At 41.5% G+C, this 26,070-nt stretch overlaps 1 protein-coding gene across 1 annotated transcript in view; it reads right to left on the bottom strand.

The window, feature by feature from the left end:
• ASPM (assembly factor for spindle microtubules) overlaps positions 1-26,070 on the bottom strand; it is a 2,279,206-nt gene that overhangs the window by 460,559 nt on the left and 1,792,577 nt on the right. The window contains exon 26 of the mRNA XM_044080257.1: positions 10,926-11,118. Coding sequence (XP_043936192.1) covers positions 10,926-11,118 — 193 coding nt within the window. The remainder of the gene's footprint in view (positions 1-10,925; positions 11,119-26,070) is intronic.

Genomic DNA, 26,070 nt, shown 5'->3' with positions numbered 1-26,070 from the left:
TAGACAAAAGATGCAGCAGTCGTGCGTATCATTATGCAGTATCTGGCGTTCGCATTGGCATTTACCCTTCTTAGCTGACATCAGCTAATGGTAACTACAGCAAATCAAGCTCAAACAAAGGCAAAAATGCCCAACGGGGTACTTCGCTTTAGAAGTCTTCAAGTAGAGGAGCGAAGCGATCGATGTGACGTTGACTGCAGCTGAAAAGTTCTGAGGTTTGTGCATGCAGACATCACATTTAAGGTACCTGGTTTATGGCCTTACGTGTGACGTCCCATGCACCTACAGCAGCCAGGCTTAAGCTTTTGCATAGGAGCTGATGTTTGAGTTGCCTGAGGCAGGAAATCCCATGCTATGAATACTGCAACATAGGAATAGAAGGACATCAAGCATTACACTAAGCTAATACATACCAATAAACACATCCAAGAAAATATAATATCATTTTAGTTGTAACTTTACACTCTTAACTTGCCCCTAACTTTCTCTTGTACATTAACATGTCCAATCTGCATCAGATTACCTTAGTGCAAGTTCTGAGGGCATGCCCCAGGCCAAAAACAGTAGCTCTAAGTTCAGACAATGTGCCAGGCTGCATTCTTCTCAGAGCAGAACACAGCCTTATATTGTCACTTCTAAACTTATCCAGTCTCAGCCTCTCCAATGGATCTGTGCCTGTGGTGTACAGGACTTTTGCAGTCACTCCACACCACAAGGGAGGAGCCACCACTGACCCTGGTAACTATAGATTTATAAGCTTAAACAGACTTATTTTAAGGAAGTGGAGTAGATAATTACAGAAATTACTAAAAGACATCAGCAGCCCACAGTCCCTTGACCCAAACCCCTCTGGATTTATTAAAAGTAGGTCTTGCTTTCTAAACTTGATGAAATTCTTTGAACTAATCACCAACACATTGGATGTACATACTACTTATCTTGATTAGGCAAAGACCTTTGACACCATCCCACAGTCTTGGATTATCAACAAGCTAATCTAACTAAATGGAAACCTTTATTTAAGCTGCTGGACAACACACTGCTTTACTGAATGAACCCAATCTATTTGTGTAGGGGGCATACACCGACTGAAAAAGGTTGTTACTAGTGGTGACTCTCAGAGATCAGTACTTGGGCCATTTCTCCTCAGTATTTACTTCTCCAATGACAAGACTGATATTTAATGGTCCGTAGCTGACAAAGTTTCCAGATGACTGTAAACTTGCAAACTGTCCAGCTGACACCAATATTTGTCTGCAGGACTTAACACATACAACTAAATTGTGTCAGGAGCATGGCTTTAAGTTAAATATCAAGAAATGTAGTACTGTGTCCTTTGGTAAACTTGACCACCCATGCACCTACCACAGAAGTGACATCCCTTTGAAAATTAACAGTTATTATGGACTTGGGCACTTTAATTGACAATGAACTATCCTTTGATCATCATGTATCTACCACCAATAAGAAATCTTTTTATCTACTCAGACTTATCAGAGAGTTTATACTGCAGGTTAAAAGAAGCAATCTTCCCTCATTGTTCAACATGTATGTCTCTCTTCCTTAACATACTCTTTAAAACTCAATATCAGTTTTCTGTGGGTACCATTCCTGTGCAGTCATGAGGGTCCCTACATTGTCTCCCCACTGGTGAGACTGTGTTACTTCTTGCAACCAAGTAGGTTATCTTCCTGGGAATTGCCCATCTCTAAACCTTATAACTCCCACAGAATTACTCTCCTAAGTAAAACAACTGGCAGAGGAATGCTAATACTTTCAGAAATCCCCGATATCAGCCTTCTCCACCCTTCTGCACAACAACCAAAACAGGGTCATTCTTATTACTATGGATACATGCACAAAACTATACATGCACTATACTGCACATAACCTCTGTGTGTCAACCTCCTCAGCCAAATGCACAAACTGAAACTTTTTGGACTTTCTCTAACCATGGACCTCTCAAAACAACTTTACTCTGCTTCTTCTTGATCTTAATCTCAACTAAGTTCTTCCCAAAAGAAGATTCAAGAGCACAACTCCTTTTTTAACCTAACCCAGCCACTTAAAGAATCCACACAGCACTACAAATCCTCTTCTATAACATCCTAGTAAACTTATACTAACCAACATCCATAACTGTTGCACCTCTATGGAAATTCTCCCAAATTTTACTAGTTAACTAAAACAAACTCCTTCCAGTTATTACTATAGGATGTTCTTTTCCCAGTCATGTGAAAATGACCTTAGACTAGTTTAGGAGAACACTGAATGTCCCCACTGCCATTTATGCTCATAAACCCCTCAGATGCTCTCACGTTCTAACAATATCCTGCTTCTGGGTTCAGACACTTAGGCAGCGTGACACTTCCCTGTGGTCCATTGGGTTGGGGACACATGGCTGAAATGACATTCAGCTGTGGAGAAATATGGCTGCTGTGAATTCTCTGTGGGCAAAGAGAAGAATGTGGTGCAATACCCACAATTTCAGTAACCAAATGACCAACCTTTAAGACAACATGAGACAGCAGGCAGTACAGCAGGATGGCAAATGAGCATGTCAATGGCAGTAAAATATGCAGTGCACAGTGCCTTTATAATTGGTGTCTGTGAACCACTACTCCTTTCACAGTGTCAAGGGAACATTACCTAAAATGCACACTGGTGCATAAATGTGACTACAGTACCATGCAGGATTTCCTGCCTGCTGTAGCACACTTCTACGTGTTGTAGTTACATAAGCATGTACCATATACTGAGCACAGCACTCATTACTTCTTCTGCCCCCATGCATTTGATTATTAAAGCTGTGGGAAAGGCAGTGTGTGCTTCTCTTAGTCCACAGGGAATTCACAAAACAGCCATACTTCTCTGCAGCTGAATGTCACTTCAGTCATGTGTCCCCCAACCAAATGTACCACAGGGAAATGTCTCTGTGCCTAAGCAACTGAACCCCTGTTTCCAAATTCAAGACTTCTTATATCCACTTAGCTCCTGCAACGTATGTGGTATTCCTTGTCTCTGGTTTACACCAGAGCTCAAAAAAATCCATGTGACAAAGGCAAAACATGACATCTCTGGAAATCCACCAATCCTTCCTACTTTAAATGGTAGGTTAGGTTTGCTGTTAAAGTCACTAAGGCATCATACCTCAAAAACCCTCACAAAATTGTAGGCCAAAGTAACACATATTAAACCCTTTTAACATTGTCTGAGTTACTGCCAAAAGCCTCAAAGATTTCTTCACAGCTACTGTAATTTCCATACAAAGTCCACTGAGCCTGAACATTATAGATTAAACCTCTCTCCTCAGGTCATGGTACTGGAAAATTTAGTCTACAAGCAAATCCTTAATAAACTGCTCATTTTTACAATTAAAAACAATGCATGTTATGGTTTAAGACAACCCTTTAGCACAAATGCTGCTCAACTACACAGCAGCTGACTATCTTCAGCAAGATGGACTGTAGATTGCTGACAAGTGCAAAGCTTTAAGATCTTAAATGTGCCAGTGATTTTCTGGATCATTTGCCATTACCTCTAAGCCTGCCTTACTTCACTTTGTCCCAGACAAACGTAACTGGCTCTCCTCCTGTCAGACTTTTCCATTAAGGTACTACATGATTCTTCCACCTCAAATCTAAAATGCATATCTTTGGAGTCCCTCAAGGTTGCATCCTTGGCACCATATTTTTTTCTTTTTATCAATAAACTATAACCGGATCTCCCACACCTAAAAAGTACAGTTGTGTACCTACCATAAATGTAGATGTTAGAGTGTATTCACTGTTGCAGTCATTACAATTGGGTTATCCTGCTGGCAGGCTACCCGCAGTCGGCCCGAGTTCCAAAGTCTGGGTCCGGCGTCGGTTGCCGTCGCCTCCTCCCTGACATCAGTGCGCCAGGGGTATAAAAGATGCAGCCAATGCCATTTTCTTCAGTTTTTCTTGCCCCAGATGTCAGGTGCCCCTAAAAAGGTAGGCTAAATTATGCCAATAAGCATGCATACACAAAAAACAACTTTTCCTTCATCTACAAGCAAATACATCACATAGGTTGTATAGAATAGAGAAGTACAGATAAGTCCCAGCAAGGAAAAGGGGGATGGTGGGTGGGTAACCTGGACTGCAACAGTGAATACACTCGAACATCTACATTTATGGTAGGTACACAACTGTACTATGTTCATCATGTTTCACTGTTGCAGTCATTACAATTGGGTTGAATCCCAAAACTAAGGTTGGGAGGATTGGCTAAATTGGATTAGGAGAGGCTATCAGGCCCTGCAGAACTGCAGTGGCAAAGCCTGCCCTGGATTTAGAGTAGAGAGGTAAGTGATGGTGCTTTGTAAAAGTATGCACTGAACTCCAAGTTGCAGCCTCTAAGATGTCTTTGGTTGTACTCCTCTGAGGAAGGCTGCTGACGTGGCTGCTGCTCTGGTTGAATGTGTCCTAATGCCCTTAGGCACTGATTTGCCATGCTGTGAATAGCAGAAATGAATGCAGTGGCCTATCCACTTTGAAATAGTATGTTTTGAGATAGGCTTTCCTTGTGATCCTGCAGCATATGCCACTAGACGTTGTTCAGTCTTTCTGAAAGCTTTGGTTCTATCCAAGTAGAAACGTAGCTGCCTGTGAATGTCCAAAGAATGCAGAAGTCTCTCACCCTTATTCTGTGGGTTTGGGTAAAAGGTAGGCAAATGAATTGTTTGGTTAAGGGCCACATTGGACACTACCTTAGATAAATGTAGGGTTTGTCCTTAGAGAAACCCTGTCAGGATGGAAAATGATAAAAGGCTCCACAGCCATGAGTGCCTGTAACTCTGAGACTCATCTAGTGGAGGTTATTGCTAGGAGCAGAGCTGTTTTCCAGGATAAGAATTTTATATCAGCTGCAGAGGCTGGCTCAAACGAAGGCAGTGTGAGTTTTTCTAAGACATAGTTGAGGTCCCAAGCAGGTATTGGTGCTCTCTTTGGAGGTCTTATGTTTTTGGCTCCTCTGAGATACTGCCTTAGCAATGGATGAGAAAAAATAGGTGGTTCTGTATTGTAATGAGCTGAAATGGCAGAAGCATGAATTTTAATCGATGAAAAGGAAAGGCCTTTATCCAATATCTCAGCTAAGTATTGCAAAATCTGAGGAATATTTGGAACAGTCGTGTCGATACCTGGTGCCTGGTTCCAAGCACAGAATCTCTTCCATTTTTATGCATAAGATTTTCTGGTGCTAGGCCTCCTGGCCTCCAAAATAACATCCATCACTGCTTTAGAGAGAGGTGCATCTTGAATGGCTACATTATCCGCCATGCTGCCAGGTTTAAGGTCCTGAGTTGGCTGTGCAGTATCTGACTGTCTTGTTGGGTCAATTAAGTGAGGAATTTGAGGTAATGTCCAAGCTGGGCATTGAGACAAGCTCTTTAGGATTGGGTACCAGTGCTGGCGGGGCCAGTCTGGGGCAATCAGTATCATTTTTGGCTTCTCTTGTCTGACCTTGAGGAGTACCTTGGGGAGGAGAGGCAGAGGAGGAAAGGCATATTCTGTGAGGTTTTTCCAGCTGAAAGATAGAGCATCCACTTTCCATGCTTGCTTGTGATAAGTCCTTGTGCAGAATCTCTAATTGGCAGTTGTGAGGGGAGGCAAATAGGTCTATGTCCGGGCATCCCCGGTTCCTTGTTATCATGCTGAAGACTTGTGGATCCAATTTCCACTCGTGGGGATCCATTAGATTTCTTCTTACTTCATCTGCCAGAAATTGTGCTTGCAGATGTACTTGGTAAGTCAGTGCTGTGTCCCACAAGTTCATGGCTAGTCTGCAGAGGGGGTAGGAACGCGTGCCCCCCTGCTTATGTACCACATGACTGTAGTATTGTCCGTCTTTATCAGTAGTTGTCATGGATGAAGTTGATCCTTGAAGACTGTCAGGGCATTCTGAACAGCTAGCATCTCTTTTGATTGATATGTAGATGCATTTGACTTACGGACCATGTGCCCTGAATACATCTTCCTGCCATATGCCCCCCCCCCCCAGGCATAATCTGATGCATCTGTTGTCAATGTCTGCCTGGCTGTGGGTAAGGTGAATGGCTGTCCTGTGTTAAGGTGACAGGCTTTTGCCCACCATCGAAACTCCTGTTGCAGGCAGGGAATGAGGGTAATTATTTTTTCCAGGCTGTGGCAATGTTGAGTCCAAACACTTTTCAGATACCATTGAGGTTTCCTCATATGCAGTCTTGCATATGGCATTAGCAGTATGCAAGATGCCATGAAGCCCAAAGCCTTCAGAATTTTTCTTGCAGATAACTAGGTCTTTGTTGCCAGCATTTTGAAATAAGTAGTCAGTTGTCTGTGTTTGTCTAGCGTGAGATAAGCCATCTGGGCAGTTGTATTTAAGCTTGCACCCAGGAATATTATCTCTTGAGAGGGTACGAGCATTGATTTCTTTTCGTTTACTGTGTACCCTAGACCTGTTAGTAATTTTTTTACAAACGCCAGATGCTGTAATAGGATGTCCTTGTTCTCTACTTGAATATGGCAGTCGTCCAAGTAAGGATATATTTGCATTCCTCTTTGTCTGCAAAATGCACTTACTGGTGCCAGGCATTTTGTGAAGACCCTGGGCGCAGTAGATAAGCCAAAGGGCAGTGCAGAGAATTGGTAGTGCGTTGAACCAGCTATAAATCTGAGGTATCTTCTGCATGATTGTCTGACTGGCACATGTAGGTATGCCTCTTTTAGGTTTAAAGTCACAAGCCAAGCCTTCTTGCCCAGCATGGGCAGAAGCTGCTGCAGAGTTAACATTTTTAATTTTGGAATATCCAGGAATGTGTTTAGGATAGACAAGTCCAGTATTGGTCTCCAGGCTTTGTCCTTTCTGGGTACCAAGAATAGCCTTGAGTAAAATCCTTGTCCCTACTCTTGCTGTGGTATTTGCTGAATGGCTCTCATGTCCATGAGGGATGAAACTTGCTTTTGTGCCTCTGCCCATTGATTGCGTGGCAGGTCTGGCATACCATTTGGCCTTGGCAGAGTGTGAAAGTGGAATCTGTAGCCTTGAGAAATTATATTTAAGACCCATTTGTCCTGGGTGATCATGTGCCAATTTTGTGAAAAAAGTGCTAGTTTTCCCCCCAAAGGAGCTGCCAGAAGATAAGTGCTTGGTGCTGGCAGGGGAAAGTCATTGAGACGGTTTCCTGTATGGCTGTGATTTTTCCTCTCCGCTTTTGGAGGTAGAAGCACCCCATTGTTTAGGCCTGTATGAGCCTTGGGGCTGTGATCTGCCTCTGGGGCGTCTGTATCTGCCTTTTTGTGGCCTGTCTGACATTGGAAAGGACCAATTCTTTGTAGGCCAGTTCCTGCTAAATCTGGGACGCTAAACCTGTAAGAAATCCTTCACTGTTTGCATAGATTTAGCTTTGTCCTCCATTTTCCTCAACACCTCTTCTGCTTTAACACCAAACAAGGTATCATGTTGTAATGGAGCATCTAAAAGCTTTGCTTTAACATGATCGGGCAGATTCTGTTCTGTTAACCAAGCATGCCTCCTAATGACAGAACCTGTAACTGCAGCCCTATAGGAGGCCTCTAGAGAATCAAAACCACATTGCAAAGTATGCTTTCCCACTTGTTCAGCTGCATGCAATAAATCCTGCATTTCTTTGTTTTCTGCACGTTCTGAATTTGTCAACATTTTCTGTTTAAGCTGTGACATAAGATATTGCTGATATTTAGGCATATGAAACTGACAATTTAAAGCTCTTACAGCCAAGGTAGCAGAAGTATAAATCTTTTTCCCCCATCTGTCCAGGGCCCTTGAATCCCTATCAGAGGGGATAGGGTTTTTTGCAGTGGAAGCCTTGACCCCCTTGGGACCCTGAGAAATAGTTTTTGGGTCAGCAGCAGGGTTTTTGTAAAGAAATTTATGAGAATCAGGAACCCTGTAGTATCTGTCTGGCTTAACAGCAGCTGGTGGCAAAGACTCAGGAGACAGACCGGACTCTGAAAATACATCATCTACAATGTCTAAAACAGGAGGAATAGCAAGGGGCCTGTGCTGGGATAATAAAAGGAAGTCTCTGAGCCTTTTCTTGGATTCCGAGTAATCTTGGCTCTCCCAATGGAAATGCTCCCTCACAGTATGCAGGGTCTCACCAAAAGAATAATCTTCAGAAGGTGAGGCTGAAGGGATAGATTCATCAGCATCAGAATCTTCATAGGGAGGAAGGGAATATTCCTGTTCAGAAGAAGAATCAGAAGAAATGGAAACCTGATCTGAAGATTCATATTCTATGTCTTGCCTAGGCCTCTTATCAGGAGGGGGATGAGAACCCCTGATCAAAGTAATTAGGTCTTCGGCCATTTTAAGTATCTGTTTTTTAGGCATGGAGGCCTGTCCAGGAGAATGCTGTATTTGTTTCTTTGTCTTTAGAACTGCTTTAGTCTTTGCCTTTGAAGCTGAAGATGGCTTTACATATAACTGTGTAGGCCTGAAAACACCCTCAGAAGCCGATGCCTGTTCAGCGGCTCTGGACCCATCTGAGGGAATAGTTTCAGAGTGTCCAATACCTTGAGTTTCCAGCAGCCTAGTCAGCTCCACGTGGGAGTCGGAAGTGGCCTGTGGCTCTGAGATAGCGGGCGTCAGGAGCTGCAAAAGCGCCCCACTGAGAACCGGCGACAGGCCTAACAGAAGCCTCATCTGTTTTGGACCTCGGATGCCTGTCCTTTTCTTTTTCTTTGCACTTTTTATAAACTCCAGTAGTCGGCTGATCCAACGGCATTATATAATTGAATCTTCTGCCAACATAATGAAATGCAAAATCGTACCGACGCTTAATAGTGCGTTGGTTAAATCTAGCACAAAACCGACAACTAGCAACGTCGTGGTCAGGGCCTAGGCAAGGAATACAGTAAGAATAAAAATCCTTATGAGGTATTTGCTTCCCACAAGAAATACAATTATTAACTTTTTCTGACATCGGTCTGGAGCAAGAAAAAAGTTTCCCCAACGGGGTACTTAGCTTTAATGAAGACTTCGGATCTGAGATTCGAATTTGAAAATCTCAGTAGTCGGCCGACCAGCACTTGTGAACTGCTTTTGCTTCGGGCACCGCGCGGCAAGAAAGACTGAAGAAAATGGCGTCGGCTGCATCTTTTATACCCCTGGCGCACTGACATCAGGGAGGAGGCGACAGCAACCGACGCCGGACCCAGACTTTGGAACTCGGGCTGACTGCGGGTAGCCTGCCAGCAGGATAACCCAATTGTAATGACTGCAACAGTGAAACACGATGAACATCCAATCTTTTACAAAAAGCAAAGATAGTATAACCATACAAAAATTCTCTTCATATTCATCTAAACAAACTATGTTTATGGTTCTATAACACCAAACATATTTTAAATGGATCCAAAAACCAAATCCACAGTTTTCAGTACCCTTCGGTACATATCAGATTATGTCTCCATTAACCACATGTACCTTTGTAGAAAAAGTACCCCACAGACTTGTATAAATACTAGGTCATCAACTCAGAATCCTCCCTAACATTTCATTCACATGTACAACATATTACTGCTACAATCCTCTCACTACATAAACTCTGCCATTATGTTACTAGCCCCCTCACATCAGATTCTTTTTATGCCAGAGCCACATCCCTGCTTCTGCCCCAACCTGAATGTGATGTCCCTTTCATTTCAATTTTGCAATACATATAATACTTGCATACTGTAGAAGACAAAAATAAAGAATGCAGATTCATCTAAATCACAGATATTCATACCCATCTTTGAGCATTTAGCTTCTAACAAACATTGTAAATGTTATGCCAGCACAACCCTTAAACAGATCCATTAAAAAACAAATCCTTTAACACATCCTCCAAATGTAATTCAGCCTACACTTCTGCACTACTTTACAACCTTCAACCACAAATTTTACTTTTATGCCTCTCATGTACTTTAATCTTCCCACTAAGGCCACTATAGGTAGTATATCTTTACCCTCTCTATTTTGCATGTTAACTCCTTACATACTAGTTTTCAAGAACATTTACCTTGCATTGTAAAGCTGCTCAAGATGGTATTTCATAATTTACTCTCTCTAATCTGTACCTTAACTCCACACACTCTAGTTCCGCCTTCTATTTCTTTCATACATTAACTCATTCACACCTGCCAGCAATCAGTGAATTAGGTGTTAAATTTCTTTGCGCTGGCGGGATGAACAGTTAACTACCTAAAGCTCTAAACCACTTATCACTTTTTCAGCTTAAATCATTTTCTTGCATTTAATACATTTAACTTTGGCAGCAAATACTCCAGATTCAGTATTGTGATTTAACTACAATCACACCGTAGTGTTGTGTGTGATCTTCCTTTGATGTGTTGTGGGTACAACTGAGGCAAGGCAGCGCATATAAATAATATTGCAGGCATGAGATAGAACACAGCATGACTGGTGCTGTAAGTGTAAATGAGTTAATCTTTCATTTTGGTTTTAAATTCATTGCATTCTATATACTGGGCCTTCAATCTGTAAGAAGATAAATACATTTCATCAGTCTGCTCATACATTTGTCAAGTTTATATATAGATATATATATATATATATATATATATATATATGCAACTACATACTAATTAAATTGAATCTTCCCGATTGCACCCTGTGTATACATACAGTACATTTCTGACTGCAGCATATATTGCAAACTGTAGCTTATGTTTTGTTTCTGCTTTTTCCTTTGATTGTTGTGTTATGTCTTTATTGCTGCCTTCTGACCCAAGTTGTGAAAAGCAAGGGTTTTGTCACCAGCACTTACTTGGTTAATAAAAACAGATAAAATAAATATAGTATATCATACCATAAAGTTTTACATTTAACATTTAGTAAATAGTTATGAAGACAACTTTAATAAATATACGTACCTAAATGTTTTAATGCTGCAAGAATGTAAGCTAAATCACTGTACTTCAGAAGGTAATCCAAGGCAAGAACAGTTCTGTTGAAGAGTTTGTTTTCCTCTTTGCTTTCTCTATTAGCTTGTTCTAGCCTGTGACGTACAGCAATTATTTTATTTGTGTCATTGTACTTTCGCCAACAATAGCCTTTCCAAAGAGCCTGCAGAAGAAAATGTTTGAATACATTTACAAAAGTAATTTAGTACAGTGCATTGAATTAACTAAATTTTGGATTCAATCTATACAAAGACATCAAAGCAAAACACAATTAAAAAGCATATATACAGCTGTATCTATATTTATAATATAAATGAAGTGTACTTAAAGACATTAAAAGTTGGTGTCAACTTGTTAAAACCTACATTTTCTCTAGCATTCAAACACATGCATACTGGTGGTTAGACTGATCAACGTGCCCACTGTAAATCAAGCATTAGTTACAAAAATAGTTCAACATATAAACAATTTAAGTCGCACTACAACCGGGTGTATTTACTTCCCAAAATACACAGTAGTGTAAAGACCATAAGATAGAACAAAACTGGAAAAAAGATATGTCAGTGACAACTGTAACTGCTTTCCATGAGCTCGGCAGAAAAGAAACCCCAAACAGATTCTGATCCCCAAACTGTGCTGAAAACAGTAACATACATGCACATGCACGTGCACATGCATGCATACACACAAAACGAAGTTATATACTCACTATAACGTTACATGTTTGTTGTCCTTGATCTCGCCTCCCTTCTTGCTGGTTGGGTTCTGAGCCGATCCTCTGCTCTGGCTCGGCCGTATACTATAGCTCGAGAGCTTTTACTGGCTCGAGGCTAGCTCCTATCCCAACACGCCTAGCGGGAGTTACCCAGATCTCATCTGTGATAACCCAAACACTAAACTATGCAAGTAAAAACTAATAGATTTTTTACATATAAGAGAACACCTGACTATAAAGGTGTAAATAATTAGCAAAGGGATAGAAAGGGAGTCTAGGTCTTACCGTCTGGTATGGTAAAGGGAAACTCAGCAAGTGTATCCAATGAAAGGAACTCCTCTCAATTCTCCAGGAAGGGAGAAAGAGTGTAGGACGCAAGAAGGAAGGCAAGATCAAGGACAACAAACGTGGAACATTATGGTGAGTACATAACTTCTTTATGTTATGTTGTCACTATCTCGTCTTCATTCTTGCTGGTTGGGACTGCGTCCCTAGCACCAGTTTCTTGGGTGGCTCACTGGAAAAGACTCTTCAGGACTGTGGAACCAAAGGATGCCCTGTTCCGGGAGGCCACATCTACTTTGTAATGAGTGATAAAGGTATGAAGATTAGCCCATGTAGCTGCCGCACAGATCGAATCTAAAGGCAGTTTGGCTTGAAAGGAAATAGAGGTAGCCAAGGCTCTAGTTGAGTTTCTTGTTCTGCAAATCGTAGACATAGGTGATGGTGTCTGAAAGCAACTTAGATAAGGTCACTTTTGAGAATGAATAACCTTTTCTATTCTCTCCAAAGGAAATAAACAATTGGTCAGATTTTCTGGTGCCCTTAGTCCTGTATATATAAAAATGTAACTGTCTATGAATGTCCAATTGATGGAGCTTATACTCTTGCCTTGTTGCCAAGATTGGGGAAGAATACAGGAAGCTCTATGGACTGATTCAAGTTGTACTCTGAACACACTTTTGGTGAGGAGGAGGGATTGGTTCTGAGAGAGACTATCTTTGTGGAAAATCAAGCAGGGAGGACGAATTGATACGGCCTGTAATTCTGAAACCCTCCTAGCTAAGGTAATGGCAGTCAAGAAAAGGGTCTTCCATGTCAAACAATTTTAGGGGACAAGTAGCAGCTGGCTCAAAGGGAGGAAGAATCAGAGCAGCTAAAACTAAATTTAGGTCCGGGGGAGGGGGGTTCTCTTACTGGCGGTCTTAAGAGGATAGTACCTCTTAGGAATGCTTTGCATAGCCTATGGGACATGACGTTTAGAGCCCATTTCTCCCACATGAAGATTAGAAATGGCAGCCAGCTGAACCTGGATAGTGGCTGCAGCTGCTACTCGCTCAAAAGTTTCAGCAAGAAATTAGAGAATCTTTGAAATGGGTGCAGTAAAGGAATCAGTCTCGTTCTTGTGTGCCCAAAAAGAGAACCTCTTCCATTTACTAGCATAAAGTTTCTCTGTAGTGGGTTTGTGGGAGGAAATCAAAATTTGTTGAACTGCCGGGGAAATATAAGGAAGCCTGGCTCAGAATGAAAGTGGAGAAATCAAGCTGTCAGCTTGAGAGTTTGGATGGAAGGGTGGAGCACAACTGACTGATGCATCAGAATATCTGGAGCTGGGTCCAGAATCCAAGGCTCCACCTGCAGAGGAGGCCAAAGGAATGGGAACCATATCTGATGAGGCCAGTAATTGGCAATGAGAATTATTTTGCAACCCAGTGACTTTGCATTCTGAAGAACCTTGGCGATCAGGGGGAATGGTGGAAAAGCATAAAGCAGTCCTGTGGGGCCAATCGTGAACAAGTGCATCCCTGGGTGACTGTCCCGGCAGTGGGACTAGGGCAAAGTAGCTGCTGCATTTATTGTTGAGGGAGTGGCAAAAAGATTGCAGCATGGCTAGCCCCATTTGCGAAAAATCAAGTCTGCAATTTCCTGTTTCAGGGACCACTTGTGAGGCATCAGACTCGTCCTGCCGAGCTTGTCCACTATCACGCTGGATTTCCCTGAAATGTGCGTTGCGATCAGAAAACACTGGGAAGACATCGTCCATTGCCATACTCGTACAGCCTCCCGACACAAGGGATAACACCTGGTTCCCCCGTTTGTTGATGTACCAGACTACCGACATATTGTCTCTCTGAATTGCTATAGTCCCTGTAGGTAGAGAGTCTTGAAGTGCTTGCAACGCCAGAAGCACCGTTCTCATCTCTAAGACATTGATGTGCAAGTGGTACTCATGTTGCTGCCAAGTCCCTTGAACTGTCTGTCCCGGATAATGCTCCCCCACCCTATCTGGGAAGTGTTCGTGGTCACTGTGGCTATGGGTTGGGGGGTTAGAAACGGCCTGCCTATTGTTACCAGAGGGGAGTGAAGCCACCATTCTAGATTTTTCTTGCAGGACTCAGTGATTAAAATCTGATGTGACATTGGTAAATCCTGGAATGACCATTGAGCAAAAAGGAGCCACTGCAGAATTCTCATGTGGAAATTTGCCATAGGGGGCAGAGTAATTGCTGCAGCCATTGAGCCCAAGACTTTGAGGACAAATATTTCCTGAATTCTCTTTTTCGCCATGAGGACTGAAACTTGACGAATGGTTGATACCCTTTCTTGAAGCAGCTTTGCTATCATGGCCCTTGTGTCTAAATCTGCCCCTATAAATGTAATATACTAACAAGGCAGACTTTTTGTAATTTATGGTGATGCCTAGTTGTGAACAAGTGTGAATTGTGAAGTTCCTTGCCTTGATTAGCTGATGCTCAGTGGTGGCAGTAAGGAACCAGTCATCTAGATATGGAAACACCCGTAATCCTAGATGCCTCAGGTAAGCCATAACTACTGACCATGCATTTGATGAACACCCTGGAGGCTGTGGTGAGACCAACGGGCAGAGCTCTGAACTGGTACTGACTGGCTCCCAACCAGAAGTGTGGATATCTCCTGGATCGCCTGTCCATTTTTATGTGGTAGTACGCATCCTGGAGATCGACAGAGCACATCCAATTGTTCTGACCCAAAAAGGGAAGAATGGACTGCTGTGTTACCATCTGGAACTTTGTTTTCTTGTCCGGTTTGTTCAATCTGCTGAGATTCAAAATGGGCCTCCAGTCCCCTTGTCTTTTTTGGAACTAAAAAGAACCTTGAGTAAGTTCCGGATTCGATTTAGTCTGCGGGGACTTCCTGGATGGCTCTTTTTTCTAGCAACCTTTGAACTTCTAGGTTTGCTTGATCCAGAAAATTGGGTGGAACATCTGGGATTGACTGTTGTTTCCTTGTAAGGGGTGGTTGGGAGAAGGGAATTTTGTAAACCCTGGATATTATCGATAGTACCCATGTATCGTCCGTGATTGTCTGCCAGGCATTTGGATACAAGGATAACCTGCCCCCGACTGCCTCCAAAGGTGGACAGTTGGGCCTCCCTTCAGGAGCGCTGGAAGGGCCTGCCAGAGAAGGTATCTGTCACCCTGACTCTGCGGACCCCCCCTGCCATGAGACCGGCATATTCTGTTATTTCCCCCTCTGTCCCTAGGGGAAAGATCTCCATGTGTGTCAGGCAAAGCTCCCTGGGATTTCCAGAACCATATCTTCCTGCTCTTCTGACCTTTTGGGTAAGGTCTAGAAGGAGCAGAAAAACATACTCCCATAGCAGAGAGAGTTTTGTCATCCTGTTCACACCTGGTAAGAGTCTCTTTTACCTGAGGCCCGAACGATGATGAGCCATCAAAGGGGTGCTGGTAAAGGAGGACTTGAAGGGCTCCGCAAATTGACAAAGGCGCATCCAGGAGAGTCTCCGTAAAGCAACTCCTGTACCTGCTGCCCTACTCACTCCATCTGCTGCGTAAGAGATCAGCCACATGGAGGAGTTAACTATAGAAGTCAAGGTCGCAAGCTGAGAAGCCACCTTGCCCGCAGCTCCCTCAGCTGTAGGATCCTATAAGGTATCTCCCAACTCCTTGAGAAGATCCCTCTGAAGGCGTGTAAAGTGGGACAAATAATTCAGCGACCTGAGTGTAAAGGCCGCTGAAGAAAACATACGCTTCCCATACCTGTCCATCGTACGGGTCTCTCTATTCAGCAGATAGACAGAAGAAGTTTTCGCTAGTTCTTTCTTATTGGCTGCTGCCATCACCACAGCATCGACAGGCATGCCCTTAGACAGAAAAAGCTTGTCATCCGGAGCAGTTATAAATTTATTGGGCCTCCACGGAACCAGTTCCATAGTCTCTGGAGAGCTCCATGCCTTCTGACTCACTACGGCCAACAGTGGGTCGAAAGGCGGAGACACCCAAGAGGTGGAGGGTCAGGAACAAAATGCATCCAGGTACACAGACATCCTCAGAAGGGGCAAGGGACTTCCAGTCACCCCCTGCCTAAGGATTTCCAGGATGTCTGAAAATGAGACATCCTCAGAGGGGGACCGTGACGACCCTTCTGAGTCCTTCAAGTCCGTGTCTGATGTCAGGGACTCAGGGGAGTCAAAATGCTTCCTCTTACACTTCCTCTTCCGAGGGACCCCCTCTGAGGGGTGCTCTGGGGAGGTTTCGGAAGAGGTGAGATTGCCCAATGAGGCATCCTGCAGCATGGGTTCCCTACGCTGGGGGGGGGGGGAAGGGGAGGATCAGAGACAGGCACTGGCACCAAAGGAGAAGGAGGAGACAATGGAGCAGAGGGTGGAGCAATTTCAGAGGACAGCACACTCCTCATCACCTCAAAGGCACCACGGTCCTGGCCCGAAACAGTCTCTGGCTCCGAAGAGCCAGGAAATCTCCTCCAAACCGAGGGCAATGACCCCAAGGGCTGATGTAGGAGCCGAGATCACCTGCCCCGAAGCCCCAAGAGGGAGAGTAGGGTCAGATAAGGGTCCGATGCCATTGCCCCCCTTGGAGCAGACTAGGGAGCATCGGCCCCCAGATTACGCGACAGAATGGGGGTAATGAGGAGCTCAGAGTGGAAGCTGGAACAGAGAGACCGGAGGTTATCGGAACTGACTGTTCCACCACAACAACTTCCATGCACTCTGGCTCAGAACTCAAGATAGTTGGAGGAGGAATCGATAATGATGTTGGTTGGACTGTCGGCACCACTTCCTTATGGGCTGGGCTCGATAATTTTCCTAATGCTGGTGTCTTGAGAAGCCTCTTCACCACCCTCTCCACATATCATCATCAGTAATACTCCTGGATGACCGAGAGGAATGAGTGGAAGACCGATGACTGCCTGCCACAGATTGTAAGAGAAGAGATTGTGGAACAGACCGCTCAGGTTCCAGAGAGGGAGACCTGGTTCTCTTTTGAGTCCTGACGGTCTCCACGACTACTGATGGAGCCACCAGAGAAAGAACCTTGTTGGAACAAGCACTCGGATCAGACAATGCTGAAGATTTGTCTTTTTCTTTGTATAACTCCGATATCGGAGCCAATGAGGATGATGGCACAGTGGACTTGTCCTGTTTTTTCCTTGTTGATTCCCCTCCGTAGAGGCATCGAAGGGGTCCTTTAATAAGCCTCACAAAATCTATTTTTTTTCTCCTGCAGGACCCGAGAACTGAAAGCATTAGCACAAGTCCTGCAGGTGTACTGCCCCTAAGCAATATACACAGCTCGTATGCCTGTCCGTAAGAGACATCTTTTGGCAGCATGAGTGTCACTTCTTAAAACCCGAAGGTTTTGTCTCTCTAGTGGAATCCTTGTATACAGTTAGACTGCTAGTATGTGCATGGTGAGTAAAAACTGACTGACAAACCAAAATAGACTTAAACACACACTTGTTATTACTATCAACTAAGAACAAAGACCCTGTAGCAACAATACACAAAGTTAAATGACAATAAAACTAGTTTAACTACAAAGAAAAACTTTTTATTTTTTTTGAAAGGAAGGAGTGAAGGGGGAGAGCCTCTAAGCTAAAACGGCAAACTCCCCCAATCGTGGAGAGCCTCTAACTTAAACGGCTGCTCCTAGAAACAAAGGGAATAAGGGGAAAGCCCTCTAACTAAAAACGGGGCTGAAGGGAAGGGGAACCCTCTAAATTAAATGGGTTTGCAAGGAAAGGGTAGGCCTAAAGTAAAACAATGGCCACAACAACAACAAACAGCAAGGGAAGGTTAGAACGAACACTGACCTATAAAGAAACTCTCTAACACCAAGTATCTAACAATTTAACAAAATATCTAACAAAATGTGGTAATTTAGTCAAAAGGAAAAACACTTAGCCTGAGCCAGTATTTTCGCAGTCTTAACGCTGCAAACGAGATCTGGGTAATTCCCACTAGGCATGTTGGGATAGGGGCTAGGCATGAGCCAGTAAAAGCTCTCGAGCTATAGTATAGGGTCGAGTTGGAGCCGAGGATCAGCTCCGAACCCAACCAGCAAGAATGAAGGTGAGATAGGGACAACATAACATCAAATATTTCAAAAGCATAGCTATGATGTAGAAAATCTCTTCTAACACAAAACCAGAACCACTATCACGCAAAGACAAGCAGCGTGCTTCAATAAAAGTAATACGCACATACTATACAGGTTTCAGAGCTAATGTATTTATGTCATCAATAAGGAGAAAATCAGTATTGCTGTATCCAATGCTTAATGTTCAAAGCTGACAAAGTATTTATTCAAAATCAGTAATAACAAATGCCAAGGCTGGAGAGGATTTACTAATCACATCTATGAACAGTAAAGTGTGATTGCAGAGTAACAGATATAATAGACCAAGTGTTTCAGAGTTGTATTATCTGCAATGCATGCCATAGTAATCCAAAGGAAGAAATGCTAACATATTCAGTACCAAGTCATCTGTGTCAGGGGTGGGTTTGGACTAATGGCTGAAGTAGTTCCCTCATAGGCACAAGTTACAGGGCTTGATTCAGACCTCAGATTATTGTCTAGGCTTAAAATGGCCTTTCAGAGCATTTAGCAAATATTTACCTATGAAACTATGGAGGACAGAGCACACATTTCTCAAATTTAAGTGGCTGTGTTTAGGCCAGGTCAGGCCTCTTCAAAATGCGAATTTCATGTTCAGTGAGTACACCAAAGGCACCATCCATGAATCTAATGACTTCTTTCTAACCCTCCACTTATGCACTTACTCTAATACCCACTGGTAACCTATTCCAGTGTCTCAGCAGCACTTGGGTAATGAACTTTGATGTCAGCTTTGTTCTACATCCATCTATTTTAATGTAACATATACCTCCCCTGCCTTCATTCAAACTTTGGAGAAAATCTATATACAACTGAATCCCAAGTTCTTTCACCAAAAAGCACTCTAAAGGCTAGACACACAAGTCTACCTTTCAGCCATCTGTAATTAATTGACAACAATCTTAAGTTTCTCCACCTTACTACTGTAGTGCACCGCTAAGCCTATCAATCTTTTTTGTAAAGAATCTTTGTTTGAATGCCTTCAAGGCAGAATAAATCACCTTTACTATAAACATAAGAGAGAGACATACTCCAAAAGTGGTCTTTATGCAAGATACAAATTTTATTAGAGCAGTATGTGATTGCGATCACGCAGACATCATTGTCATTAGCTCTATTATTTTAACAGTTTTAGCTTTAACAATATGAACATTAATTTCAACCAGAAGGATGCAGATATTTGGTACTCCAGTCTTCATACTAATTACATTTTTTAATTACAGAATTATCCATGCACATTTTATCTATAAAATAAGGTCTCCCAAAGAACATATCTCCACTTTTTAAAATAGTAATGCTTAATCCTTAATTCTTAAACAAGTTATGCAGGTCATATAAGTAGTTGTTAAAACTAATAATGTCATTATTGTTTGTTCCAATTCAAGGAGGCAGGGTGTGCCTTATATGTATAGATTACTACTCTATGTCCTCTGAAATAAAATGCAGACACTAGTAGTACTTTGATTAGTGCATTAAAATCTATAATCTTAAAACTATGGACACCTGATACTGCCACATCTGACAATGGTCTGCAATATAAAATGTGGATTTTAGCACTTGAGTAGGAATTCACACATTCTGCTTAGACACTTCATACAATGTAATGGGCAAGCAGAAAGGATTATCCAAATAGTGAAAAATCTTAAGAGAAAGCGGGGTAGGAAAATCTACTAGCATTGTCATCTTGCAGTTTTGGAATACAACAATACTTCAATGCAGAGATTCTGTCTCTGACCAGCTCAGCTGTTAGCGTACAAAAGATTAAACAGCAAATTATTACTTTAAGTATATTTCTGATGCCTCAAAATGCAATGCAAAGTAAGGGAAGTTTTGAAAATAAATCAGAAAATACAAATACAAGAAAAACTACAGAAAACTACCATATGCACATGCCTGACACACGGTAAGAATACAAAATCCTGGGGACTTTCAGCAGTCTGAAGCTAAAATAGTTGATCAGGCAGCTGAACTGTTGTCCTTGTACTGTTCACAAGGAAGACAGAAAGATACTAATACGAATCACATACATTTATAAATGGTAAACAGTCAAAGTTTATGGCTGATGTTTACTTAGCGAGACTCAATCTATCCAATTATATCATGAGTATTATTATTATAAACGTACTGATAACCAAGATGCAGTGTGTGCATTGCCCCAAATGGAAGATCAGATAGATGCCCCGAGACAGCAGTTCTGTCAAACATTCTAATTTGGAAACCACTGAAAAAAAAACAAGGAAACAGATATGGAAAGTTTGACAGTTGTTCAAGATACTAAAGACTGAAAACAGCATTTATTAAAATGCCTTTCTGAATGTGTACACATATTATTTGATATAAAGAATGCATTACTGAAAGTATTATTTTTAACACCTTTACTAAATTATCATTCAAGACACAGGCAAACATTTGTTAACATAAAAAAAAAATCAGGTTTCCAATTACACATCACATATGTACTTGTAACCATCATCATCAGTCCAACATTACATAAATTGCTCAATTCTTGTCCTCCCTTAAACTTCACTCCTCCACTTCCTAAACATTATTCTGTTATCATTAACACAATTTCCATTTATTTCTATGTAATTTGTTCTTTTCCTTTTCAAAAGATTCTATTTCCAGTTCTTTTATATCTACTACAATGTTCAATACTTCAAATACAGTTGGTTTAGAGTTTGAGTTTCATTTTCTAGTAATTTCTTTTTGCAGCCACCAGATTTAAACATAACAAGGCATTACTATGTCTAGGCAAATTCAGATCCGGTGCCCTAGCTCAAAATAATTATTTCCTTAGTTACACCAATTTGCTCACCCAATATTTCCAAAAGAGTACAGTGTAGGGATTTTTAAAGTCAATCAACTCATTACACTCCCAGAGTATATGTTCTCAGTTACCACTTTCTTCTCTACCACACCTCCAAGATTTACCATTACAAGAGGAAAAATTCATTGAAATCTGCTTGAGGTATAAAAATACCAATGCAAACAATTCCAAGCAAAAATCTTAAATCTTCTGCACTTTATTGCATACACAGATGTCTCATATATTCCCCTAATTAACCTTATTATTATATCAGGGAAGGAAAACGTTTCCATTACCTTACTTATAAAATTCCAGTTTACTCTGTCAAATGTTTTATCTGCATCAAGACTCACCAAAAAAAGCAGTACTTTCTTATATCCTGCTTCCCTCTGGATCATCGTTGTTCTGTTAATGTTGCCAAATGTTTGCCTCCCCAGTACAAAACCACACTGATCCATATCTAGCAATTCTAGCAACACCTTTGCCATTCTTTTACCTAGTCCAAAGAATTTGTAATCATGGTTTAAAACTGAAATTGGTCTACATAAAACTGGGTCTGATGGGTCTTTTCCATCTTTAGGCATAACAGCCAGCACAGCTTTCTTCCAAGATGTTAGTGCTTCCTCTCCTTTTAAAATACTGGTAAACAAAACCTTCCAGATATTTATCACCATCTGTTCCTGGAGACAGACTTGATTATACATCACCATTTGTTTCTCATCCCTTCCTGTCTTAACTGTTAAACTGCCAAGCCTCATCTACCTTTAACCTTAGCATACTTAAGTCTTCCGTAAATATTTTCATTTGTGTTCTGATTTCCATATTTCTCCGTTTTATACAAATTTTCATAAAATTTCCAAAATATCTCGAATACTGCCACAGGATCTCTGGTGATTTTTCTTGTGATAGTCTCCCTTTCTGTTGCCCAAGTTGTTGTGTTAAAAGTTTTCGTGCTCTGGTGTTATCCTCAAAAAACAGTTGCTTAACAGCAATCTTTCTAAATTCATGCATATTATTCTGGATGCTCCCTTATCTTCTCTTTCACACTCTGCAGTTGCGCCTCTTCTTAATTCTGAGATATTGCCTTTAACCTTTGTCAGCACCTCTAAATAATTTGTATTCCTTCTTAACCATCTCTCTTTCTCTTTTACTTCCACCCTATTTTTAAACTCCATTTTCATTTTATTACACTATCGAAAACTTCTGAAGAAATTTCTACCTTCCCTAATAATTCTCAAATAATATCCACTCCCAATCCCTCTCTTTTTAACAGTTTGGTCGGAAAGCATTTTTATCTGATGTATTAAGGCTACTAGTGAAGCTGCTCTCTCATTCACTTCCAATGATTTTAGACTATTTTTACTGAACTGCTTGCCCTTATAGCTTTAATTTTTGAATTTCTCTAAGCAAACAATGCTTAGAACTCTCAAGATTAACTGCTTGCACCTGCAAACAGCTAATTTCCATAGAAACATAACAGAACGTACAATTCCATCCAGCTGCAGACTTCTTAACCAACTGAACATTTGCTAAAGGAACAACAAAACAAGCTAATATCACTGCAAATGCAAGAAACTTGGCTCTTCTCATGAAAGTCATCATTTTATCTTATTTTTCAAACCCACTTGCTTGGAGAAAACACTTGTCAAAGGCATTAATCTAAATATTCACCTAAGCAAAAATAAGAGAAAACATTTTAACTTTGCATAGAACCAGTGCTCTTTTACACCTCACCTCAAACAGCCCAAGATTACAGCATAGTAATTTAAGCTTGCTTTCAGCCAGGCTTTCTTCTCTTTTTACATTGTAATGCCCATATTTGTTAAAATGTAACACTATAAGAAGTATTTGTTTAATATCTTTATCATATACAACAATCACTGAAAATAATCACCTTCACCTCCACCTTTAAGATCCCTGACATCATGCTAAACAAATTTGCTTTACTATACAACATGCAGCTTATATCACAAAATGTTTTATACAAATACTATTAAAAACTGTTTCTTACAGTTATTTTTTTCCCTTTTAGTGCCCTTCTAAACATTAATGACAATGTAGTGTATATGCTTTACAGTTCACCCACACGTTTAACAAATTCAACAAAAGTTCAATATTTGTTAGCCACTTTTTCTTGCAAAGCCACAAGCACATTTCCATTGTCTGTGTTAAGCATTTGTTTCTGTTTTTCCTTTGTGTTTTTGCCCCCATGTCTGCTACCATCAAGGCTCCTCTAGTTAGACTCATCCCATTTCGTTCTCATACAACTAACATATTCAATGATGTATGGAGGCAAGAATCAGCATGCAAGGTGAGGGGTCTGTAATTCAGCCAGCCTAGAAGGCTGCTTGTGTCCTTGGCGGCAACCCAGATATGAGGGTATTACTCTAATAGCCTAATCTTGTCCCATAGCAGGGGACAGGGCACCCATATCACTGTGGGGGCCATTACACCTTCTCCCCATTCATGAGAGGATTCACATATTCTTGCTATAAGACAACTACTGCCATACAGCAGCTTGGTGGCCCATATGCTCACTTACAGACTGCATCCTCATTGTACTGACCATGGCATTCTTGTGGCAACCTCTGCTCACACTTAAGATGGGCATGTTCATCCCCCTGCCAGATCTGTCAAGCATCTAAGCCACTAGTTAGTCTCTGAACACCTGGGTTGTAGTGTAGGCTTTAACACTCAAAACCACAGAGCTAGCAACATATAAGCAGCATTATGACAAACATCTAGATGTTACCAAGAACACATATGAAGGACTGGAAAGTAATCTCAAGAATGGATTTATCTTCAGAAGGATCAACCATTGATCATCCTCTGCTTTTTTAAGCCTTTTCTCAGTGCTTAAGCAAAGGTAGGGGCATGCATGAAAAACCCTAGCACTGATCCCTGTGCTGGGCATTAGGCAACTTTCAAATGCTGCCTCTCAATAAGAAATACAGGACAGCAACAGGACAAATCTCCAGGAGCTTATGCAATGCATTATGTCATACTGTATCAACAGTGTAGGTATAGATCCTAGATTGATGCATAAAATGTTCACATGAAGTCAGAAAACAAACATCTTCATGAAGAACATCAGGATCAAGATCTGAACTGTGTAAGGGGCAGGGCTAGGTGTTTTCCTAGTGTGGTGCTTGACATCAACATCATAGCGTGTAGAGGAGTGTAATATATCTACCCAAAGTATAGAAGCTTCTGAAAAGATGCGCTACTAAATTAATTAGTAGACTGGTCTCTGCAAACTTTTCGGCTTTGATTCAGGGAGACAGTAAATAATATACCAAGAGATAATACAATTATAGTTAAGACACTACTACTAACACACCAAACACAGATATAGCTCCAGCTTCCAATGAGAGTTGATTTTATGAATGAAGAAAAGCACTACACAATTCAAGCACTGAATCCAGTGCTAGCTATGAAAAGATGAGAAAGTGAGCACAATTAAAGATCCACCTAGAATACTCCTTTTTGTTAGATCATTGTTTTTCTGGTCTCATTGAAAGATCATTAGCTGAGAAAAATCTGCCACACATCACGGGCTGATCGGATTTCCTCTTCAACTCTGGGTCCCATAAAATCCCTCAGAGATGTTAGGCAAGTGTTCATTGTGCAACAACATTCCTTTTCAAATGACACTATGGATGAACAGTTGCATGATATCCAAAGCCCAGTAAAAGGAAACTACCCTTATTTGAATGCAGCTTCTCTTTCTTACATACATACATATACCATCTAGGCCACCATATCCATCTGTATAGAGGTGGCACTGAAAATGCATTCCACAAGGACAGCCCTCTTTGATTAACAGATGACTTGTGATGTATAGGCTTTGTCTGCCTATCGGTCCTTTTTTAGGTCCTCAGGTTGCACTTGTAATACAAGCCAAGCAGTAAACATCTACAATGTTCCATAACTTTTAGTTATGTACTTACCATAACTTCGGATGTATGGGATCCATCTCGCCTACATTCACAACATATGGGTTCGGAGCCGATCCATCGGCTCCGACTCGGCAACTAATACACTAGCACGAAGTCTCTCATTGGCTGGGCTACTCCCTATCCCAGGATGCACTACACCTGCTTCCCCAGATCTTGTTTGTTCGCTTTCATACACCCATGCAAACACAGAAAAACTAGTAGTCACTATAACCAACTAAAGTTCTTCAAGAAAGATCTCCAAGAAAAAAGAGAGACTACAGCTCCTCTAAATCCGAATGGAAGGGGGAAGGAGGGTGGGTACTTATGAATGTAGGCGAGATGGATCCCATACATCCGAAGTTATGGTAAGTACATAACTAAAAGATGTAATGGGATCCTATCTCCTACATTCACAACATATGGGACAGCGTCCCTAGCACCTACATCCCGGGTGGCTCATTGGAACACACTCCTGAGAACTGTGGAACCAAAGGAAGCTCTGCCTCGAGAAACCACATCCAATTTGTAATGAGAAATGAAAGTGTGCGGAGAAGTCCAGGTTGCCGCAGCACAAATATCATCTATTGATAACTTGGAGTGAAAAGCTACGGAAGTAGCCATTGCCCTGGTAGAATGAGCCTTGACTGGAAAGGGAAGGTCTTTGTTAGCCTGTGAATAAATAAAAATTATACAATCTTTAATCCATTTAGATATGGAGGTTTTTGTTACTGGTTGACCCAATTTGTTCACTGCAAAGGAAACAAACAATTGATTTGATTTCGCGTTGAGCGTTCTATTCAAATAAAAGCAGTTGTCTATGTACGTCCAATTGATGCAAAGTATATTCTGCGTTATTAGAGAATTCTGGGAAAAAGACAGGTAGTTCTATAGTTTGTTGCATACAGAAAGAGGAGGCCACTTTTGGTATAAATGCAGGGTTTAATTTCAATGAAACTCTATGCTTGTGAAAAATCAAATAGGGAGGATCAGAACAAAGAGCTTGAAGTTCTGAAACTCGCCTAGCAGATGTTATGGCTACTAAAAAGGCCGTTTTCCAAGACGGAAATTTTAAATCACAAGTAGCAGCTGGTTCGAAAGGACGGGCAGTTAGGGCAGCAAGAACCATATTCAAATCCCAAGGGGGGACAGGATGAGATAAAGGAGGCCTAAGGAGCCAAGCCCCTTTAAGGAAAGCCTTACAAAGTTTGTGAGACATCAATGAAGGTTCAAATGAAGC

The sequence above is a fragment of the Protopterus annectens genome, chromosome 8.part0, assembly GCF_019279795.1.
Source record: "Protopterus annectens isolate FY-2018-M chromosome 8.part0, PAN1.0, whole genome shotgun sequence".
NCBI classification, from domain to species: domain Eukaryota; kingdom Metazoa; phylum Chordata; order Ceratodontiformes; family Protopteridae; genus Protopterus; species Protopterus annectens.
This window is presented reverse-complemented; position numbering and strand designations above follow the sequence as displayed.